General features: G+C 40.3%; 1 protein-coding gene across 2 annotated transcripts in view; it reads left to right on the top strand.

Moving 5' to 3' along the window:
* Positions 1-2,871: 2,871 nt before the first annotated feature.
* The window catches only part of PSME4 (proteasome activator subunit 4), a 100,178-nt gene continuing 85,397 nt past the window's right edge, over positions 2,872-17,652 (top strand). The window contains exon 1 of one of the 2 annotated variants that reach the window (XM_027555280.1): positions 2,872-3,140. In XM_027555280.1, coding sequence (XP_027411081.1) covers positions 2,899-3,140 — 242 coding nt within the window. In that variant the 5' untranslated portion in view covers positions 2,872-2,898. The remainder of the gene's footprint in view (positions 3,141-17,652) is intronic. The other variant, XM_027555278.1, reaches the window with a different exon arrangement.

The following is a 17,652-nucleotide window of genomic DNA, read 5'->3' as shown; positions in this document are numbered from 1 at the left end:
AAAAATAAATAGAAACCACCAGAAAGACCCCCAACTTCCAGGCACCAAATTTGCAAACCCCTCTGCTTTTGCACCTGTTTTCCCCTGCTTTCCTCCTCTGCCAACAGGAGAGGATGGTTTACTGCTAAAGGCCAGTGAATCCATGCTCTCTCCCACTCTCTGCATCTTCACCCACATATTTTCAATCTCTCTCTCCACTGGTGCCTTCTCATCAATATTTCAAAACAGTCCACTTTCAAAAATTCTTTTCATTCCAGCTACCTTATTTTTCTCTTGTTCTTCCCACCCAAACTATCAAAAAATGTTGTCCACCTTGGCTGTCTCTATTTACTTTCCATTCATCCTTTATCATTGCAATCTGCTTTTTCCATTCCTACATTCCACTGAAACTGTTATTTGCTTTATCAGTAACTCCAATAAGCCATTCTCTGATCTCATTTAACCTCCCAGCCACCTTTGCTATTATTAACCAATTCCTCTAACTGAAACAGTTTTTTAAAAAGCTCACTTTCCTAGAACACTTACCTCTCAGACTGCTTCTTGTGAGTATTCTTTGCAGTCTCTCTCCTCTCTGCTGCTGCTACTGCTAAGTCGTTTCAGTCGTGTTCGACTCTGTGCGACCCCAGAGACAGCAGCCCACCAGGCTCCCCCGTCCCTGGGATTCTCCAGGCAAGAACACTGGAGTGGGTTGCCATTTCCTTCTCCAGTGCATGAAAGTAAAAAGTGAAAGTGAAGTCGCTCAGTCGTATCTGACTCTTCACAACCCCATGGACCACAGCCTAAAAGGCTCCTCTGTCCATGGGATTTTCTAGGCAAGAGTACTGGAGTGGGGTGCCATCTCTCCTCTCTATCCATCTCTAAACATGGAGTTCCTTAACACTGTGGTCAAGGGCTCTATTCTATTCATACTATTAAATTAATTAAACAAGGAGGCCATTAGACCAAGGTGTCTCTAATGCCTTGGTGGGCTATGTAAGCAAACCCAAGTCTAAGTGTGTACATGCCTCAAGATTATGAAATCTAAACACTAAAGACAACAATCAAAGATAGCTAACTAGGCTTTCAGCTGTAGCCAATCAAATAATTTCCTTCCTTTGCTTCTGCACTTTTTATGTCATTCCCTGGCTTCTGTCCCTGCTCCAGGTTTGGTGTTGCCCAATTCCAATCAATTTTTCTCATGTAAATCCTTAAATTTTTTACTATGCCTCCATTTATCTTTTAACAATACTCTGTATCTCATTCCCTCCAATTCACCTATATGCTATATCCCCTTTTAGATGACCCTCCTGATCCATACATGAAAATATTTTCTAATTCCTTAGGCATTCTGCCTCCACTGATGTTTCTGCTGTGCTTTATATCTGTTTCCCAACCCAAAAATCTGACACCATCCTGACTTTTTCCCTGTTTCACTCTTCATATCCTATCAACTATGAAACTCAGGCCATTCTTGCTGAAATAGCTCTTGAATCATTTCAACCAACATGCAGCCCACCATTATGTCACATCTCCTTAAGGGATCTGCCAGTTTCCGACCCTGTCTGTTCTAATCCATCTCCACACAAAATCAGAGTGATTCTTCAGAATCTTCAGAATCATACCACTCTTATGCTTAAAATTTTTCAGCTTCTTGTTGCCTTTAAGATACAGCTCTATAAACCCCTTAGCATGTCCTTCGAAGTCTCATTCTTCACTCCCCTCTCTGCAAGCAATCTTTATTTTGAACTTTGAATTCCTAGAATGCAAGGCTGCAGTCTGAGCTGCTTCCTCAGCTCTTTTTTTCTAAATTGCCTATTTAATTAAACTATAATGCTTTGCATAATTCTGTTCGTTTCTGCCAAACATCAACATGAATCAGCCATAGGTATATGTCCCTTCCCTCTTGAACGCTGTTTTTTCTTCTAATAAATTTTGCACTCAATCCTTAAGCTCAACTTTAGGTATCATTTCTAGAACTACCTGACACCCCGTTCTGTTTGAAGTCCTCTTTAGATGTTCTCAAGACATTCTATACTTATCTAGCCATTAAGAGCAATACTGTTTTGTAATTGCTTACTCCTTAGTCAACAGCTCCACATTACTGTAAAGTCCTTGGAAGGCAGAAACCAGGTGTTCTGAAACTTTGCACCTCAAGGGCCTAAAAGTGTTTGACACACAGCAGTGGCTCAATTAATGTTTGTTGAATATTTAATTCCTTTTTCTGAAACGAAGGCGGCCAGAAGAACGCCAGAAAGACGAGAGTTTAGAGGGGACAGGGTAAAAAGTCTATAAGCAACAAGTAGGGTGGGCAGAGTACCTAGGTTTTTTCCATAAACGGCGTGGGGCACTACGCCGTCTGTTTGCCTCTACCGAGGCCACGGCGACTTAGGGCTCGCGAGGCAATCGCAGGGAGCGCGCGCGACCCCACGCAAGGAAGGACAATAGCTTGGAACTCAGCCTCGTGTTTCCGGTGGGACAGGCTCGCGCTCGGCCGGTGAGACCTTGGGGTTGGGGCTTCGAGCCCGGCCCACGGCGAGGAAGGCGCGGCACCCAGGGTTCCCGCCGCCACCGTCGCGCCGCCACCGCCCCCTCCTCCCTCACCGTCGCCCCGCCCCGCCCCGCCCCGCCCCGCCCCGGAAGTGACCTGAGGCCCATCCGGAACCTCCGGCCGGGTGGTGCAGCGTCACCAGCCTAGCCGGTGCGGGGCGGGCGGAGCGGCCGCTGCAGCCGCCAACGAACCCGGGACCGCGCGGGGACAGCAGCGAGCCGGCCAGGGGAGGGGGCCCAGCGATCGGGCCGAGGGCGACGGGCCGCCGGCGGCCGCAGGGCGACGACGACGCGGAGGAGGCGGAGCCCGGAGAGGGGTGGGGGCCGGGGAGGGATAGGGTGGGAGGGGGTTAGGGGGCTGTTCCTGGTCTCATGGAGCCGGCCGAACGGGCGGGCGGCAGGGATCCCCTGGAGCCGGGCGGGCGCCCGGGTCCGGACCCCCAAGGGTTCGTCCCGCAGAAGGAGATCGTCTACAACAAGCTGCTGCCCTACGCCGAGCGGCTGGACGCCGAGTCCGACTTGCAGCTGGCCCAGATCAAAAGCAACCTGGGCCGGGCGGTGCAGCTCCAAGAGCTGTGGCCTGGGGGCCTCTTCTGGACCAGGAAACTCTCCACGTAAGTGTGCCAGGGCTTGCAGGATGGGCCGGAGGCAAAGGCTCGGTGTGAGGGCGTCCGCGGTCGGGGGGAGGCTCTTTGTCCGCAGCGGACCGCTGGACACCCCCCGACTCTGCCTCGGTTCGGGCGGATCGTTTCTGTGCAGTAAGCCCCAGAGTCGCGACTCGAGCCTCCCTGCCGCTTTCCCACGGGATCTCCCCGGTCCTCACCAGCCCGCTACGTCCTTCGCAGGTGCTTCTCCCCAAGGTTTCGGGTTGTTGTCTTCCGATATGCGGGGCCCCAGGGAGCCGGAAGGCCACTGGACCCCCAGGGAAAGAGATGGGCGGTCCCCCTAGGGTTCTTGAACCTTTGCGGGTGACGGGAGGGAGCAGAGGATTCGGGCGAACAACTTTTGACTTTTCCTGGTGTTGCCTCCGGTTCTTTCTTCCCCTACGGTTCCCTGCCTCTTCCTATCTCTCAATTCGTGTCTGATAACTTTCTGAATGGGAAGGAGGCCGTAGGGAACTTGTAGGTTCTGCTTTTGGGGGCTTTCTCAGGCTTTGTGGGTTTGCTTGAAAAGATTGATTTAAAATTAGCCCTGAGCGCGTTCTTGGGCCGTGTACCAGACGTTGATGTTGAGAATGGCGAGTCTGAGAACCTCGGGAAAAGTGTGTTACTCCTGTGTGACATTTCCTTTGGAAATGTGCGATACTAAGGAAAACAGAGAAGAGAGCTGTCAGGTTGTCCTGGGCGTTATTAGTATCGGGCTTGTGTTAGTTTATGAGCTGTTCAGATGAATATAGATTACTTAAATCAGTTTCAGTTCTATTCTTTGTTACTTTGGGGGGGGGGGGGCGCGCATAACCTGGCTGTAAACAGAGTAAAATACAATTGGGGGAAAGGTTAGAGACTTTATTTGCTAGGTGGGCATCTTCACTGTGTCAGAAGAACTTTTTTAAAAGAGAATTTTGCTGTATCTTGTTTGGTTAACTGTACATAAAATCCGGTAACATTATATGATCACGCTTGTGGGTATGGATGGGTGAACACACAAGACATAAGTCACTTATCCAGTGTTTACCCAAATCTGCTGAGTGAACTGGGTGATGACTCAGGGTTTTGCAATGCAATAGTCTTCTCTACATTTCCTCACAGGATGATTCTTACCGGCCAATTATTAGGGAGCCTCTGACAAATTTCTCATTCCTAAATGGCTGTGGTGGTGGAAATAATTACTTTTTAAGTTAAGGAGTAAAACTAAAACAGTTAGTTTGCCCTTTTCAAAGAGTGACCATAAAATGTCAAGGTTAACAACTCTTCTCTTGATTAAAGTGTAAAGAAGTTTGTGGTAGGGAAAAGAATCACTTTTAGTCACAACAGAAGAATGTTTTATAAATGATTACAATTCATAGTTTTTTTCAAGTGAGTTTCCTAGGTTTTTGCATTACTTGGGCACTGTAAAAATAAAGTTATTTTGTCAGTTCCAGTAATTCCTCATTTTAATCACTTAGATTAGATTTTTCAGAGAATAACCATTTTGGGGACACAAACAGCTCCTTTTAGCATCAGGATGTATAAATAGACCAGTGTGTGAATTTGTATCAGGTTTGGATATATTGAGAATCTACACAGGCATAGTTAAGCACTTTTTTTCTGACATTTTAATTGTTACTAAGCTTTGCAAATTAACGCCAGGATATTTATTGTTTTGGGCTTGTTAGGTATCTTTACCTGGAAAGGGCTAAATACAGTGGAGAACAGTTCTTGGTCTTTAGGGCAAGATTGCAGTTATAAGGCTTAAAAACCTGCAAACCTCAAACCATTTATTTTTTAATTAACCAGGAAGAAGTGCTAGTAGATAGAATTTTATTTTGGAACCTTGTTTAAATTCTGCAAGCTGATTCTTGGGATTGCGCTATGACATTTTGAACTTGGTGGGACATGTTGTAATCTTGGGTGTATTTTTTTCTCCTGTCGTGTTAAGGTGACCTGCTTGTAGTTGTGCTTGTTTTTTAAGCCTTGTGTGTGTTGCACAAGTTTACATCTACATGAGGCCAAAACATGTGATGATCGCTGGTAGTTGCCTTAGTAGTGACCATACGTAGTACTTTGTAGAAAAATGGAAAGTAGTAGTGAAAATAAAATCTAATTTCTCCCACTAGCTCTGTGATTGTGTGTCAGTATGCGTGTGAGAGAAGTGAGGGAGATGGACTAAATAATTCCTGAGAAACATTCCTGCTCTGGTATGATTTTTTTTTTTTATCCTGTAAAGCCTAAAATAAGCCAGTGTGTATCTTTCTACAAGGACTGTTGGAGCAGTTTGTAAAGAACTGGAAATAGTTGCCCAGATCAAGTGCATTCCCAAAGAAGCCCAGAATGTAAATACTGTTCAGGGATACTGGGAGTGGATCCCCGACCAGTACATCCCCAATCTTGGTGTTGCAGGACTGGGTAGAGTTCTCCTTCAGGAAATACTCAGACTCTCCCCTCCAATTTTTTTTTTTTTTACTTTCTGTTTTATTTTGATGGCTGTAATTACCTTTCAAGCCTTCTTAAGACTTGCAGGTCTCTTTAGCAGTTCTCTGTGAAGAAAAGTTATTTCTGTGTATTTTAGAAATTGTCCTCGTGATATAATTCAAGGTCTCTTGTTCAGACAGCTTAAAGTATTAGTACTGCATGTTGAGGAGAGATTGTGTGACATAATACATCAGGGGACTAGTTTTTAAGAAGCAAGGAAACAAATCAGAGAAAAGAGGTACAAACTAGTGGTCTTTGGAACATAGCTGTCAAGACACCTCCTGGACACTGAGCAAAAGATATCTGTAAATAATTGGTTTGGCCCATGTGGAGAATGAAAGGAGTTGAAGAAAGGTAATCTTGAAGTTTGCGTTTTCTTCCTTGTCCTCTTGGACTTTTCCTGAGAGGCAGTGAAGTCTAGGCAAAAGAGGTTTATCTGTACCTGGCTTTGCTACTGTTGCCATCTTGGTCTTGCTTAACCCTTCTTAGCTTTAGAGTCCTCTTCTGGAGAGTGGGAGTGTAGACTAGAAATGGTTTTTCAAACCTAAACTTAGCAGCAGACTGTTTCATAAAAGCAAAATATTAAACACAAATTTCTTTTTTTTTTTTTTAAACACAAATTTCGATCATTTCTTTTGTGTTTCTTATTTTTAAGTAGAATTTTTATTTTAGCAGAATATGTGAATTTGGAGTATTATAGAACAAATTTAGATGCTTTGTTTCAGTGGAAATGTTACAATTTTCTGCAGTTTTATAATGAAATGATTGTATTACACTGAGAATCATTTCATTTGCTAATTAAACTGTAGTTCCCATGGTTAATTATTATTAAGAATATTATGTAGCCTTACTAGATAGGAATTGGATTAAACTGAATCATGTATTTAATTAGATTATATAACCACTGGGAACTTGTTTAGTCAAGATAAACATTATCAAATATATTAACCTCCTCTCTGGAAAGTAATTCGTGACCACAGGAACACCCAAATCACATCATCTCTCTGTTGGAGAAGAAAGAAGAAAATGCTAAACACTAAATCTCAGTTGTCCATTAATATGATGTACTTAACAGAATATCTAATATTTGAGTATTGAAATTGTGAAGTACACAATAAAGATAAGCTTTTTATTTGTAAAAGAATCTTGAAATCTTGGCAAATTGCCATATTCGTCAGTGAGAACCAGTTAGAGAAAGTGATAGAAATAGAAAAAAGTTTGTCTTTGTTATTAAATGGCCACACTCAAAACAGGACCCTAAATTTTGTAGTGAGAAAGTTGATTGTTCATAGGGAAAAACAAAATAAATGAATTAATTGATTTTGGAGACAAGAATTTTTCTGCTAAAGTTGTATGATGAGTTATCTTTCACGTTTTTGTTTTGTTTTAAATTAACATACTATTCTTTAGAGCAGATTTAGGTTCAGAGCAAAATTGAGCAGAAAGTGCAGAGTTCTCATTTACCCCCTGTCCCTACATAGGCATACGTTTGATTTTTCATAGCAATGTCAAACATCGATTTTTAAAAATACTTGAGGCCCTTCCCATTTTCCAGGGATTTTTCTTTTAACATGTCTTGTCAGTTTTCTTTTCTCTAGCTAACTGGCTGCTTCTGCCAGAGTCTCATTTGTCATTGACAGACTCTTTTTTTTTTTTCCTGAGTTTTAAAGATAGAGTGAAACATTCCATTTTATTAGATTACATGTATATTGAACTTAGCATGTTAAGATTTAAAAAAACTATCACCAGTAGAGATTAAATAGCTTGCTAAAGTCACATTTTGCCAAGTGGCAAATCCCATTAAATTTTTTTTAATTAATTAATTTTAACTGGAGGCTAATTACTTCACAATATTGTGGTGGTTTTTATAATACATTGACACGAATCAGCCACAGGTGTACATGTGTCCCCCATCCCTCCCAACCCTCTGGGTTGTCGCAGTGCACCGACTTTGAGTGCCCTGTTTCATGCATCAAACTTGGACTGCTGATCTGTTTCACATATGGTAATATACAAGTTTCAATGCTGTTCTCTCAAATCATCCCACCCTTGCCTTCTCCCACAGAGTCCAAAAGTTTGTTCTTTATATCTGTGTCTCTTTTGCTGTCTTGCGTATACAGTCGTTGTTACCATCTTTCTAAATTCCATATTATATGTGTTAATATACTGTATTGGTGTTTTTCTTTCTGACTTACTTCACTCTGTATTATAGGCTCCAGTTTCATCCACCTCATTAGAACTGATTCAAATGCGTTCTTTTTAGTAGCTGAGTAATATTCCACTGTGTATATGTACCACAACTTTCTTACCACTTGTCTGCCAGTGGACATCTAGGTTGCTTCCGTGTCCTAGCTATTGTAAACAGTGCTGCGATGAACACTGGAGTACTTGTGTCTGTTTCAGTTTTGGCTTCCTCCGTGTGTATGCCCAGCAGTGGGATTGCTGGGTCATATGGCAGTTCTATTTACAGTTTTTTAAGGAATCTCCACACTGTTCTCCATAGTGGCTGTACTAGTTTGCATTCCCACCAACAGTATAAGAGGGTTCCTTTTTCTCCACACCCTTTCCAGTATTTATTGTTTGTAGACTTTTTAATATAGCAGCCATTCTGGCCAGGGTGGGACGGTACCTTATTGTGGTTTTGATTTGCATTTCTCTGATGAAAAGTGATGTTGAGCATCTTTTCATGTTTTTGTTAGCCATCTATGTGTCTTCTTTGGAGAAATGTCTGTTTAGTTCTTTGGCCCAATTTTTGATTGGGTCGTTTATTTTTCTGGAATTGAGGTGCATGAGCTGTTTGTATATTTTTGAGATTAATTCTTTGTCAGTTGCTTCAATTGCTATTTTTTCTCCCACTCTGAAGGCTGTCTTTTCACCTTGCTTATAGTTTCCTTCATTGTACAAAAGCTTTTAAGTTTAATTAGGTCCCATTTGTTTATTTTTGTTTTTATTTCCATAGAGGGTCATAGAAGATCTTGCTATGATTTATGTCAGAGAGTGTTTTGCCTATGTTTTTCTCTAGGAGTTTTATAGTTTCTAGTCTTACATTTAGATCTTTAATCCATTTTGAGTTTATTTTTGTGTATAGTGTTAGAAAGTGTTCTAGTTTCATTCTTTTACAAGTGGTTGGCCAGTTTTCTCAGCACCACTTGTTAAAGAGATTGCCATTTCTCCATTGTATATTTTTGGCTCCTTTGTCATTGACAGATTCTGATGTGAATAGTTGTCTGACTTTTTTCTTTAAGTATTTTTTATTATGGAAAAATGCTAAACATACACAAGAGAGGAAAGAATAGTATAATGAACCTAGGTGTACCCATCACCCGTGTTCAGCAGTTATCAACTCAGGGCCAATCATGTTCCTCCTACCACCACACCCTTAGACCTTTTTTTTTTTTGAAGCATATTCTTCATTCATAAATATTTCTGGTATATATCTTTAAGGGAGAAGGAATGAAACAAAAAATCAATACCAATGGCATTTTCAAACTTTAAAAAAAGTAACAATTTATGTTGATCAGCCTCATGAAGTTGATTTGACTTTTTTGTAGAATTTGTGATTTTACTCTTGAGTTTCCATTTCATTTGCATGGTTTTGTTTAAGGTTTACTGTAAACAGACCTTGTGGACAGAGAGAAAAGAAATGTTCATTCATGAATGTTTTCATATTTTAACATCTTTCTTTCCCCCTCAACTTTGAAGACATAGAATCAGTCCTGGGGTAACAAAGGTCTGCCTTGAATTATCTCTTTTTTGCTTTTGGCTGTACTGTGAGGTTCATACATTAATACGCAGCCTGATGCAAAGTAGTAGAGGCAGGAGTCTGAGCAAATTATTTTGTGAGTGCCTTGTATGGGATGGGCACTGTTTTTGACAATGGGATTATATCAGTGAAAGAATTTTGCCCTCCAGGGAAGTTCCAGAGTGTTCTTTTTCTTTTAGTGCACATTTTTGTTCATTTAGAACAGAGCAAGCAAGGTATAACTCCATCAAAAAATTGGAGGGTGAAGAAAATATGAATGCTAAGCTCATTACTTAAAAATTCACACTCTTGACAAGTATGTTTTTCATGCCCTACATTGAGACACTGAAAAAGGCAGTTAGAAAAAAATTGGTAGAACAGTACCATTTGTTTTCTTTTGAGATCTGAATTTATTACTTAAAAACAATTTCTTCAAGTGCTCTTGATGAAGTGTTTATTAAATGAAATTGTCTTGAAGTAAATGGTCTTAATTGAAGTGAAAGAGGCAAATTCCTAATGTTTTTTAAGGGGCAATTACTAGTGACTTCTAAACCTGTTGTTGTCATTGTAGAACCTAGAGGTTCTCTTTCTGCTGTTAAATGCTACTCATTTCTAGTGAACCTCCCTCCCCAATTTTAAATATAAAATTCAAATCTGTGTTTCCCTCTAACCTTTGTAGGAAATTTAGACCTAAATCTCATGTGTACCATGTGAAAAGCAAGCTGAGAACATGATAATGAGAGCGACATCTAGCAAACAACCACCAAAACCCTCTGCATTCATTGAGACTGGCCTCTGAGTGTTAAAAGCAGCACATCCTGTAAATATTCCCATTTGGAATCCTAAAGTTGGCTACTTCCATATTTGGCCTAGGCATTTCTTCCCTTTTAGTGTACTCTCTTGTGATTCCTTATTCCTGCTTTTACGTTCTTTGTTTACCTACCTTCCCTCTACTGTGAGCTCTTTTGGGCTCAGAGTCTTTGATATTGACCTCTCCTTCATCGCACTGCCAGTGGCACCCACTCCAGTACTCTTGCCTGGAAAATCCCATGGACAGAGGAGCCTGGTAGGCTGCAGTCCATAGGGTCGCTAGGAGTCAGACATGACTGAGCGACTTCACTTTCTCTTTTCACTTTCATGCATTGGAGAAGGCAATGGCAACCCACTCCAGTGTTCTTGCCTAGAGAATCCCAGGGACGGGGGAGCCTGATGGGCTGCCGTCTATGGGGTCGCACAGAGTCAGACACACTGAAGCGACTTAGCAGCAGCAGCAGCAGCAGCATTGCACCCCCGGCATATTGGATAGCATATATACATTCATAGGTACTCAGTAATGTTAGAATTAACAGTTTTGTTGTCAACTAAAACATTATGCAGTTTGTAATGAATTATTACTTTGACAGTCAAAATGGAGAAAAAATGAATTTGGGGTCAGATCTGTTTTAATATTGACTTCCCTGGTGGCTCAGACGGTAAAGCGTCTGTCTACACTGCGGGAGACCTTGGTTCGATCCCTGGGTCGGGAAGATTCCCTGGAGAAGGAAAACGGCAACCCACTCCAGTACTCTTGCCTAGAAAATCCCATGGACGGAGGAGCTTGGCTACTGTCCATGGGGTCGCAAAGAGTCGGACACAACTGAGCAACTTCACTTCACTTCTATTTTAATATTGGGTTCAAAAGAAAGTGTATATTTAACCAAAGAAGTGGAGGGAAGGAGCCATCTTGGTTGAGGAAGAGAATGGTGTAACCTAAAGGGAGAGGGAGTGTAAAGGGAATGGGTTTTAACAGTTATTTAGAGAAGAGAGCAGATTGTATCGGTTGCATCAGGGACTTTGAAATCCTCATTTAAAAATAAAGCTATCATTATTGTTAAATATTTAGTGTTTAAAAATTTAGAGTATTGTTACTACAATTTTTTGATAGATGAACCATAAAATTTTGTAATGGTCATTACCTTTTTATGCTAATTTGGCTTTAAAAATAATAATAATACTTAGATCCTAAATTTTAGAGTTAAGAAAATGTAATAAAAGCCTTTTCCCTTTCTAAGAAAAAACCTTAACACCATTGCAGCTGTGAAATGGATGTGAAAATAGTATTTTAGTGCAAGTAAGTTGGAAATTGCTTAAGAATTATTAAAAATGCTTTATAATCTTGTAATGGTAGGCAGTTTAAATAGAATGTTAGTAATCTTTGGGTTGTTAAGTGTGGGTGTTTCATTTCATTTTCTGACAATTCTCTTTTTTCCTTTCTACTTAATTTTTTTAGTTGAAGTATAGTTGATTTTCGATGTATGTTACAGGTATACAAGATGATTCACAATTTTTAAAGACTGTACTCCATTTATGAAGCGAGAATCACTCAGTCGTGTCCGACTCTTTGCGATCCCTTGGACTATACAGTCCATGGAATTCTCCAGGTCAGAATACTGGAGTGGATAGCCTTTCCCTTTTCCAAGGGATCTTCGCAACCCAGGGATCGAACCCAGGTCTCCCACATTGCAGGTGGATTCTTTACCAGCTTAGCCACAAAGGAATCCATTTATAAATCCATTTATAAAAAGAATCCATTTATCCTGTAAAATATTGGTTATATTCCTTGTATTGTACAGTATGTCCTTGTAGCTTATTTTATACATAATAGTTTGTACTTCTTAATTCTCTCCTCCTATATTGCCCCTCCCTCTTACCTTTCCCCACTGGTAACCACTAGTTCTCTGTATGACATTTTCCTTTTTTAAGCCAGGGATGAAGGAAGTTTTTATAGCAAGAAATTTTATGAATGTTCATGAGTGCTTGTATTTTGGACACATTCCTGAAGAGTTTAGTTGGCATAGCTTGTGTTCTAAGGGAAGGTAGGTTATTTCCAGAGATCCTAGTTAATAAAATGTTCTCAAAGTTCTGTCAACATATACAAAACAGAGGTCCCTGTTTGGTGTATAGCAGGAGAAAAGTTGTGATTTAACAATCTAGGAATGATTTTAGAAGTGTGATTTTTAAAATAAACTCAAAGTTTAACAGACAGATATCCTAAGACCTTTTCACTGTGTTTTTTTTTTTTTTTTGTTTGTGCGTGAAATTCTCATCATATTTCATCCAAAGGTTCATTTTTAAGTGTTTTAACCCAAATTTGGGGTTATGACCAAAGACCTGTGAATTCAGTTTAGTAGGTCTCAACCACTTTGGGTGTGATTTGGTTTGGTTTGTTGAACTAGACTAAAATTATTAGAGTGACTTTAGAAGTAATAAAGGTGAATGATCATGACCTTTGTTTCAATTATACATATGTTTTTGTGTATGCTACATTCTATATTTATTACTGTGGATTGTGGCCAAAAAATTTTGAAAGCTACTCATTTTTCAAGTTTCTTTCAATACTTTAGCTATATAATCCACACCTACTTATTGAGCTATCAAGATACAAAAGATGAAAATAAAAAGTCTCAACAGTTTAAAAATATCAGTGCGAGCATGCATGCTCAGTCGTGTCCAACTCTATGTGACCGTGTGGACTGTAGCCTGCCAGGCTTCTCCGTCCACGGGATTCTCCAACCAAGACTACTGGAGTGGATTGCTATGTCCCCCTCCAGGGAATTTTCCTGACCCAAGGATTGAACCCAGGTCTCCCACATTGCAGGCAGATTCTTTACCGCTGAGGCACCAAGGAAGCCCCCAAAATGTCAGTAACCCAAGGGATTTTACAAGAGAGCATTCCCTATTACCACTGAAGTGGGTAGCCATTCCCTTATCAGGGGATCTTCCTGACCTAGGAATTAAACCCAGGTCTCCTGCATTGCTTCCCTGATTGCTCAGTTGGTAAAGAATCCGCACGCAATACGGGAGACCTGGGTTCGATCTCTGGGTTGGGAAGATCCCCTGGAGAAGGGAAAGGCTACCCACTCCAGTATTCTGGCCTGGAGAATTCCATAGACAGTCCATGGGGTTGCAGAGTTGGACACGACTGAGCGACTTTCACTTTCACTTTCCCTCCTTCATTGCAGGCAGATTCTTTGCCAACTGAGCCACAGGGAAGCCCCACAGATTGTTAAATGAGTGATACAGATACTACCTACCATCTGTTGAGGGCTCAGTATGTGCCAGCAGTATGCTAAAGGCTTTATATTTGTTACTTCATTTGATTTTCACAATTAACTGTAGGTACATTTATTATCTCAGCTTCCCTGGTATTTCAAATGGTAAAGCGTCTGCCTGCAGTGTGGGAGACCTGGGTTCGATCGCCGGGTCAGGAAGATCCCCTGGAGAAGGAAATGGCAACCCACTCCAGTACTCTTGCCTAGAAAATTCCCTGGATGGAGGAGCCTGGTAGACTACAGTCCATGGGATTGCAAAGAGTTGGATACAACTGAGCAACTTCACTGACTGACATTTATTATCTCAGTTTTACCTTTGAAGAAATGAATCTTAAGTTATGTAACAGCCAATTTGCTTGCTGACCACAGGGCTTTTGCTCTTAACCATATGTCCAGAGTAAGGAAAGCTGCCTGGGCTGTATCACCTGGGAAAACTGCAGCTGAGCCTTGAGATAGGATTTGATTAGGTAAGGAGGAATTTGGAGGAAGATATTTAATGTGTGGGAACAGAGGTGGAGCAAATTGAGCACACGTGTTAGTCTGTACTCAGACCATCATATTGAAATAATCAGTTGTCTGTCCCTCTCTCTAGGCTGCATGCTGTAGGGCCATTTGTTATTTATTTTTGTTTCCATTGCCTGTTGCCATGTCTGGCTCTTAAATGATAGTACAATATTTCAAGAAATGAATGCCGCTCTTCTGTGCTTCAAGAGAGAAGCAACTGGGAGAAAAATAGAGGCATCATTAGGTGTTAATAGTGAATGACTTTACTAGAGATTGTTGTGTCAATTTTAGTAAGTGGTAGAGGACATAACTCTGACATATAATATGCTGAAGCTCCAGTGTGTTATTCAGCCTGTGGTAGGTGGGGGTAAAGAGGAGAGTAAACCTCGGGTCTCTTTGTTCCTTTAGTGCCTTCCATCAGAGGTATTATGCTACACTTGATGACAGACCTGGCTTTCAGGGTTTTGGAAACCTGCTCTCAGTGTGTTAAACCAGTTTGTTTAACTTGGTCAGATATTCATTGTCAGTTTGAAGGTTTTTTGGTTTTTTGTTTTAAAAATAGAACTAGCCGTGGGGGAGCTACAATACTTAAGTCATTGTATTTCTCAAGGTGTACTTGTACAGTCGGTTGCAAAAAAGTTTCTCAGTGTTCACCTTGTTTCATCTCTGTTAAGAGCTGAGAGTGAAATATTAGTGATACAGAGGTCCCTGCCACCACATTTTATAGGCATTGAACAGTGGTTTGAGCTTCCGTTGAGTAAAAAAAAATAAATAAGCAGTAAACAATATCTGTATTATCATTACATTTGTGTTTTTGAAAAGTATATACATATGTACATTTGTATATAAATAAAGTCTGGAAGGATATTATCTAGGCTATTAACAGTCATAGGCAACAATTTTCAAATTTGTATGCTTGTTGCACTATTTGAATCATTTAAATAAGTATATATTGCTTTCCTGATAAAATAATAACTCCCCTCCTCCCCAGTAATATTTTCCTCTCAGTTCTCAAGGATGCAACTTATAGTTGGTTAAAAAAATAAAGGGAAGAAAATGTATAGGTTTATTGTCCCATCCACAGATTTCCAGCATGGTTCAGTATAGATGTTGAAGGAACATTGTCTTATAATCTATAACTTAACTCATTATTTATTCTCTGGGTTGCCCCCCTTTTTTTAAGGTATTAATTTTTTATATTTTTTAAAGGCAAATTATCTTAAGAATATATGTTTAGCCTCACAAGTAGTTAGAGAAATATAAATTGAAACATTGTATTAGTGTTATATTTTTAATGATTTAAGTGGATTTTAAAAAGCATAAATTATGCTCCCATCAGTCTGCTTAGGTGCCGCTACTGCTGCTAAGTCGCTTCAGTCGTGTCCGACTCCGTGCAACACCACAGACGGCAGCCCACCAGGCTAGGCCGTCCTTGGGAGTCTCCAGGCAAGAACACTGGAGTGGGTTGCCATTTCCTTCTCCAATACATGAAAGTGAAAAGTGAAAGTGAAGTCGCTCAGTCGTGTCCGACTCCTAGCGACCCCATGGACTGCAGCCCACCAGGCTCCTCTGTCCATGGGATTTTCCAGGCGAGAGTACTGGAGTGAGGTGCCATTGGTGCAGTGGTTCTCAAACATAGTGAGACATCTGGGAAACTTACAAGAAAACAGCTGGTACCTGGAGCCCCATTCTAGCATAGTTAAATCAAAGACTGTCTTTCATGCCTGTTAATCAATTATCTATCCCCATAGCCTTGTGAGGAAACCCAGGTTTCGTACACATGCACTGAAGGTTAAATGACTTGCCCATGGGACTGACAGAGCAGTTTGAAGTCTTAGCAAGCTTGTAAAACCATTTTGTTCATGCTTGCTTGGCTATTGTGTTGAAATACATAACTGTCCTCTCTATCCAGAGTTGATTATAATGTTGGGAGTTGCAAAGCAACTTAACATGGAAAGTAAGACATCCTCCCCTGTAGATAGCACCTTTGTTGCCTTCGTCCCAAGCAGCAGTCACTTGGAATTAAAATCCTTATTTGGTTGTTTGTGATAATCTATTCCTTTTCTTGATCCTCAGTTTGACTTTTTTGAAGGGGAAATAGAACAAGTAATGTTCTTTTGGCTGTGTCTTCTTTTTTTTTAATTTTTAATCACTTTACAATGTTGTATTGTTTTCTCTTGTACAACAATATGAATCAACCATAAGTATATATTTATCCCCTCCCTCTCGAGCCTCCCTCCCACCCCACCAGCTGTGTCTTCTTGTCACAGAAGGTTGCTTTTCTTGCTACCTAGAGCTGTCTTTTGTGCCTCCTGCCACCTCTTTCCCCAACTGCTCAGATTATACTGAACTTTAGTTCCCTATTCAGAGTCATGACAGCTCTCTAATCTTTCAAGATTGGGTTCAGTAATCACTTATATATAATGAAACTTTTGGTTAAAAAAAATCACAAAATTCTAATGATAAACTGCATTTATGCCCCTCCTTCAGTATATTACTTAGTTTTTTGGTAAATGTCTCCTTACATCTGATTTTGAGTTTGACCTAAAGGAACAATTTGGGTCATACTGTACATGTCATTTGTTGTAGAAATGCTTTTTGAATAAACACATAATTGAGCGAAAAGAGGAGAGGTGGGTTTATGAGGAAACCTTTCATTTTATCTGTTCATTTACTGTTTCTAGCAGTGAGAAGCTATATCTACGTTTTTAACATAATGTATTTCAGGACTTAGTCATGGAATGAAGTCAAAGTAATTCTCCTTTAGATTTATCTGATAATTTTACCTTTTTAAATTTTTTCTATTTCGTGGCACCTTCGGAACAGCGGTTCCCTGGTGCTCAGACGGTAAAGAACCCACCTTCAGTGCAGGAAACCTGGGTTCGATCCCTGGGTTGGGAAGATCCCCTGGAGAAGGGAACAGCTACCCACTTCAGTATTCTGGCCTGGAGAATTCCGTGGACAGAGGAATCTGGCAGGCTGCAGTCCATAGGGTTGCAAAGAGTTGGACATGACTGAGCGACTTGTATTTAGGAACAGAAGAGAAAGACTGGAGCTGATATGGTGTAGAGATAGTATATATATTTATTTTTTTGGTAGAGGGAGGAATTGAAGTTACTGTGTGAAATAAATTAATTTTGGAGTTGGTCAAGGATTTCATTGATCATCTCAGTTTTCCTGGCTATAAAATACTTGTCGTTGAGCCCTAGCTGTCAGGTATTAAAACACATTTAAAAAAATTCCTGTTGTCTACAATTTTTTTTTTTTTTTTTGCATTTGTGGGTGCCTCTTTAAAAAGTTTTTCTTGGAGTATAGTCGATTTACACTGTTGTGTTAGTTTCAGTTGTACAGCAAAGTAAGTTGTACATATATTCACTCTTTTTTAGATTCTTTTCCCATATAGGCCATTATAGAGTATTGAGTAGAATTCCCTGTTATGCCTCACTTTTTATTCAAATATTTTACATTTTAGTAGTTTTTATTATGTTAAGATTAACTCTTGCACTTTTCTTTAGAGATATTTCTAATTAATCATTTGTTGGTATTATGAATGGAGCAGTATTCAACTATTGTTCTTTTTTATTTGGGAGCCATACAGGAAGCCTGCTGACTTTTACAAAAACTGTTCTGCAAATTTTCTTATGTAGTCTAAAAGCAGTTTTTTAGTTGATTGTTTCAG

This window comes from Bos indicus x Bos taurus, chromosome 11 (assembly GCF_003369695.1).
Source record: "Bos indicus x Bos taurus breed Angus x Brahman F1 hybrid chromosome 11, Bos_hybrid_MaternalHap_v2.0, whole genome shotgun sequence".
NCBI lineage: Eukaryota > Metazoa > Chordata > Mammalia > Artiodactyla > Bovidae > Bos > Bos indicus x Bos taurus.
This window is presented reverse-complemented; position numbering and strand designations above follow the sequence as displayed.